General features: G+C 45.1%; 1 protein-coding gene across 1 annotated transcript in view; it reads right to left on the bottom strand.

Annotated features, from left to right (window-relative positions):
* Positions 1–1,225: 1,225 nt before the first annotated feature.
* Positions 1,226–6,000, bottom strand: part of PPM1L (protein phosphatase, Mg2+/Mn2+ dependent 1L) — a 321,730-nt gene continuing 316,955 nt past the window's right edge. Inside the window, exon 4 of the mRNA XM_024763562.1 lies at positions 1,226–4,458. Within this exon, the coding sequence (XP_024619330.1) occupies positions 4,112–4,458 (347 nt within the window). The 3' untranslated portion in view covers positions 1,226–4,111. The remainder of the gene's footprint in view (positions 4,459–6,000) is intronic.

Genomic DNA, 6,000 nt, shown 5'->3' with positions numbered 1-6,000 from the left:
AACAAATCAGTCTCTTCCGTGAATTACTGCTGCTAAACTACAAACTATACAGCAACTGCTAAGAGTCACAGTGAATGAGAAAACAGTAACATTTCCATATAGCAGAATTTCCCAAAGTGGGTGCTATGGAACATGAGCTCCTTGGAGTGTTACTAGGTGTTACCCAAAAAAGTTTGCGTGGTCAGATTAATCTGGAAAACACTGGAATTACATTTGTGGTGTTTATTTATTTCCCCTGGAGGATATTTAAATTAGAACCTTTGATGTGCTTATATGTACTAACTTTCTACGATAGTATGTTTCCCAAACTCATTTGACCCTGGAGCCCCACGTTTGGAAGAGTATCTTTGGAACTTGTGTCCTGTGGAGCACACTTTGGGGAACACTGTATCTCATTACTCCTGCAGTGTTCAACTAATTAGCTTAGAAGTCTAGATGTGAAGGATTTAATCCAGAGTCAGTCAGATAGGACCCAGCACAGTATCTAATGGTCATGTCATTTCTGCAGAGCTGGGTCAGGAATGCTGGTGTGATGAGCTAAGGCAATTTGGGGGGAAAATTAAGAGAAGATCAGTCTAATAATGGGTCAAAAGGAGGAAACAATTTTCTGAGGTCAGTGGAAAATAAAACCTTATCCAGAGTATGAATTCCTATACTTACAAGTGTATAATGAAATGTTGCCCTTTCTAGTTTTTGTGTTCCCAGTTGCAAGAGAGTTAGATCTGGCAACAACTCGGGGGCGGGTGGGGGGAATGTCAGGAAAATCAAATATACCTGGCAAAGGAAAAAGCGATCACTCCCTTTGTGAATCCCTCATGTATTGCCAGATATCCTAGTGATCCAATTCAATCGTGTAATCAACTTCCTAGGATCACCTCAAATAGTGTTGATGATGCCATCACTCATGCAATCCTGTTTGCACAAAATGTTCATGGACTGAAATCATCACAGCTGTATGAAATTCCCTGCATCGGCAGGCGGACTCTCAACCACTGCGCCACCAGGGAAGCCCATAAGACCTGTTTTAAATTATCCAGATCACATATGCTCCATCACTCTATAAAACGCTCTGTAATACTCTTACCACATAGACAAGATTCTAGAGCCCAATGCCTTCAGTCCAAGGCAAGGAATGGAATGTAGCCACTGGTTACCAGTAAGATGCACAGTCATGTTGCATTAGAACAGCGACCTCGGAGTTAAGTGCCTTGGGCAAGTTGGTCATGTGAAATAAATGCCGATCTTGGGAACTAGCTTTGGAATTTTCCATATAAGTATTATTTATTCCTTTTATTAGAGAATTGCAAATACAGTGAATTAAAAAAAAAGTTTCCCTGTCTCCCCCCACCCCCACCCCAATCCCAACCCATTTTAAGAGTACAAATTGCCAGTGGAGCAGCGGGAGAGCAGTGCATTAATGAAGACCTGGGCTTGGCATCTTGCTGGGGGCTCATAAGCATGTGATCATTGGCTCCCAGCTTCATTTCTAAAAGACTATAAAACCATTCCAAAATTTGGCACCATGGGGGCTATTGGCAATGCGAACTCAGGCTAGGGGGTCTGGGTGACGATTCCAAAGCTTTGGCAGTGCTGTTTAGGGAAGCTTCACATGCAAACTTCTCAAATCAATTTCCCTAACTAGACTCAACCTTCCCTGTCCCTGGAAAATGGGAGTGGCTGGCCGGTGAGCCACAGGGCATGCCGGGTGATGTCTGCAGACCTCCGACAGCTGGAGGCGGCTCAGGGAGAGAGAGCTCCAGGAGGATGGGGAAGGGAACAAAGTAGCCTGATTTGAGACATAACTATTAATCAAACTGCTACTATTTTGCCTAGAACTTCTGTTTTTCAAAAATCTACAAGCCAAAGTGGGAGAAAAAGAGGCAGAAAGGGAGTAGAAAATACACGCACTACTTGATTAAAGTCAGAAATGAATTAATTCTACAAAGCAAAGTTTAGAAGATGCCTTGTGAACTCAGAAGGAAAGCCATGCACTCCTGCACTCAGCACCATCTAGTAAGACATTTTGCAGGGCAAATAAACACTAATTTACTAAGTCGCTTTTCTCCTTCATCTTCACCAAAACAGTACCGTTTTCATTTTAGACAATCACAGTGATCATAGCATTTAAAAATATCTTTCCATCGCTATTATGAATTTTGGGTTAAGTTAAAAATAAAAAAGGAAAATTAACTGCACACTGTAATATGCTGACACTGCTTATTCCTGGACTCCGGTTAGAGGGTGGGCTTTGGTAACTCTCCAGAATCAGAACGTCCTAAAATCACCAAGCAAACTCAGGCCACCTGGCCTGACTGTCCCATCACTGATCACAACCTGCATGTTTCCCACATTCCCTTCCTAACCCCCGCCTCAAATACACACATCCAAATGTTCAGTGCCTCTCAATAGGCAGATACTCCAATCTAACATGGTGGCAGGTATTTTGTACTAGAACATTCTATGGCTTAAAAAAAAAGGAAAAAAAACGAGGTTCCAATTCTCATATTGTAAATTCTAATGTTATAGTTTACCAAAGTAAGCACATCTCTTGGGAAACCACTATTAATTCTTTCAGTCAAAGAAAGGTTAAGTGCTCAGAGGAATCCAGACAGATTCCAGTCCTTGGCAGCCACAAGGGAATCTTTTCATCCTCCTGAGTTCACTCCTAGAACCTGCTTCAGGAAAGCTCCACAGCTGAAGCAAGCAGGGAAGCGGCATCGTGGGCAGGAGGTGGCCAGTGAATGGGGCCTTTGAGAAGCTATAAAGGCAAATGCTCACTCTGGAAGGACAAAACCAGGTGGCCGCCCTGGCGTTTCAGACACAGAGGGGTGGGGATGCAATGAAAATCTTGTTTGGCTGTTTGAGCACCTCAGCCAGGGAAACAGGATGACCCAGCATTTTCTGTAATTAACTTATAAAATACTGAGATTGGAAATGTGACTTTGGTGATAAGAAATGAAAAGCAGCAAGTCTGGCCACAAAAATAACTCAGTGGTTTGCAACCAGATGTTAAAGACTGCTGCCTTTCCACTGTCTAGCAGAAGCACGTCCCAGTAGTTTACCACCAAATTCCAAAACTTGGCTGCGAACTCTGTACTCGGCTTCCGGGAGCACACATGCAGTTCTACACCGCTGCTTCTCAGAACACTGCTTCAGAGACACTTGAAAGCTACTAGAACAGGAGAGGAAAAGATGCACAAAACCGGGCAGCTGGAGCTCGATTCGAGGTGGCAACCTCACCAGCGTTCTCTCTGAAGGCAAATAGCAGACTTCCCAAGGGGCGCTGTGACTTATTCGGCCATGGTGTCCTCTATCTACCCTTAAAGGTGGAAGGGATTATGGTACTGTGATTTGCTTTTTTCACTTGGTAATGTAAAAAAATCGTGGTGTCTGGTGGTAAAGTTTAACAGCTGCCTATTACATTAGGTAAGGTGTAGGCCAAAGATTAAGGTCATGCATGATTAGGATAAACACACAAAGACTGGTCAGGTGGTACACAAAGTCTATTTAACTAATAAAGAAAGCGAGGGAAGAAGTTTACTTCTGCCGTGCAGGCGGCTCTCATCCTCCCCACGTCCCTCAGCCTCCAAGAGCAGCCACGGAATAATAAACCATTTCCAAATCTGTTTCTGCAGGGCTGCTGCAGAGCAGAAAACCTGGGCTCAGGAGGACAAAGCATCCTCAGGACAGCTCTGCCCCTCGGCATAGGGTGTGGCCACATCGGCCCTGACTCACTGCTCCAATGAGAGGACACAAAGTCTGATGCCTGGAGGGCCCTGTAAGGGATCTTGAAAACAATCGTAAAAGGAGAATATATGGCACATATGCCATTCACTTCATACATGTGACTCTACAGCTATATATTTATATATTTTGAACATTGGATGAAAGAGTTGGGAAAACACAAAGAAACCATTTTCCAGCCTCTCAACTACATTGGCCAAGAACACCCTCTGTTCATCAGGGCACATAGACTTAAGATGGCCGGGGGTGGGGAACCCCATGTCTGGGATGGATGATTCTAACTGTAACTCCCACACCTTTCACTACATTAAAAGAAACCAGTGTGTTGAAAGTCCTTTAGTCTAAGGCAGCTGAGACCCCAGAGGGTTCACTGCTCTTCTGTTTTGCTGCTATTCCTGAACTTCACCACCATGACTGTGATGTTGTCAGGGCAGCCTCTGTAAAACGACTGTAAAACTATGCTCTTGGCCCCAAAGTGAGGTTCATCCAAGCGGTCCTTGATGAATCGAACAGCTTCTTCGTTGCTGAAAGCATCCCAGAGGCCATCTGATGCCAAGATCATGAACTCGGGCTGGAGCTTGTCCAGGTCAAAGGTCAGGATATCTGGGTCTGGGATGACCACGTTGAGATTTTTCAGCGGATAATCCCCCAGGGATCGAGACATGGCCAGGATTCCCTGGACCCTCCAGGAGCCATTGAAACTGATGAAACCACCTGGAAAGATAGAATGAGCCCATTAGCTTGACCAGCTGCTCTCTCACACCCCGGGTGCGGTCCGCGTGCGTCTGCAAAGGGCTGACCTACTGCATGTGACCTATGTGCTCCCCTCACCCCACCTTGGCGCTACCAGGAGGGAACAGCGTTCCTCTGCATGGCTTGAGGTTTGATGCTCTGAGGGTAGATCCTCAGGCCCTCATCCTTGGTATCTTAAAAGCCTTCAAGACCAAATTAATAAGAATATTGAGGGTAGGAGGCATGGATGGGTGAGGGCATCAGTTTTAACTTAAGGACACCTTGGCAGCTCAGTGACTGACAGTAGGGAGCCCTAGGGTGGGGATCCAGGGACAGCAGCAAAACAGCACTGAAAGGCAGGTGGATGGTACCAGAGAATACCACTGGGATCCATCATTAGCTTGAGGCTGCCCTTGGGTGTGCCTGTATCTCAAAACACCTCCCCAGATAGAATCAGGATTAAAGAATGGTGTCTTTTAGCACAGTTGTTAAAGGCTCAGGCCCTCGGGGCAGACTGCTTGGATTTGATTCCTGGCTCTGTTACTTTTAGCTTTGTGTGACTTTGGATGAGAAACTCTTTCTGATCCTTGGTTTCCTTGGTTCCAAAATTGGGGCAATAACAGTACCTATTCCACTGAGGAGTTGTGAGAAATAAAGGAGTTAGTTATTCCATATTAATCACCTGGCACAGTGCCTGCATATAACATGCATTCAGTATTACCTATTATTATTTTTTCTTTAAGGGAGCTAGAACTTTGTCCATTCGCATATTATTTGTCATATTTATTAAATATATATTCCAGGCAGGGCAATTTGCAGGCTATAAAGTTAGACAAGATCCAGACCTTTCTATAAAGAAGAAGACAGCCTGGCAGGAGGGAAAAGCCACCTGTATCAACAGCTACAAGCACAAAGCAGCATCTCTTCAGGGAGAGACTAGTACCTGTTAAATGCTGTAGGCAGATGGGGAGGAGGGAGCGAAGATTTCTGGTTGTGATAATCAGGGAGGAGTGAGCATTAAAGGTGGGCTTTGAACGATGGGTAGGACTTCCATGGGCAGGAATGTACGAGAACATTCCAGGAAGCGTGGTCTCCTGGGCAAGAGCGTGGGCTCTGGAGTCACTGTCCTGGGTCTCAATTCTGGTCTCACCATTCACTAGCTGTGTGTCCTTGGGCACACTAGCCTCTCTGAGGCTCCACTTCATTGGTTGTAAAATAAGGATAACATCATCAACCTCGTAAGGTAGGGAAAGAGAAAGTATATGTAAAGCGCTCAGCTTAGCTCCCAGCACAGAGCGAGCACACAGTAAATGGCAGCTGACATCACTGTTATTGTGGAAACAGCTTAAGGAATGGAGACAGAAAGACCAACGTGTATTTGGCCTAGACTGGTTGCAGCGTACTGTCACACAAAACAGGAGGGGGAGAGATGTCCAGAAGGGAAGGCTGAGGTCAGAGAAAACACACACAAAGATAAGAAAACCAGTCATTGTTCATTAAGCCCTGTTGTAAAATACACCCTTG

The sequence above is a fragment of the Neophocaena asiaeorientalis genome, unplaced genomic scaffold (assembly GCF_003031525.2).
Source record: "Neophocaena asiaeorientalis asiaeorientalis breed wild unplaced genomic scaffold, Neophocaena_asiaeorientalis_V1.1 scaffold395, whole genome shotgun sequence".
Taxonomy (NCBI): domain Eukaryota; kingdom Metazoa; phylum Chordata; class Mammalia; order Artiodactyla; family Phocoenidae; genus Neophocaena; species Neophocaena asiaeorientalis.
The sequence above is the reverse complement of the archived record's forward strand: the minus strand, read 5'-3'. Positions and strand labels throughout refer to the sequence as shown.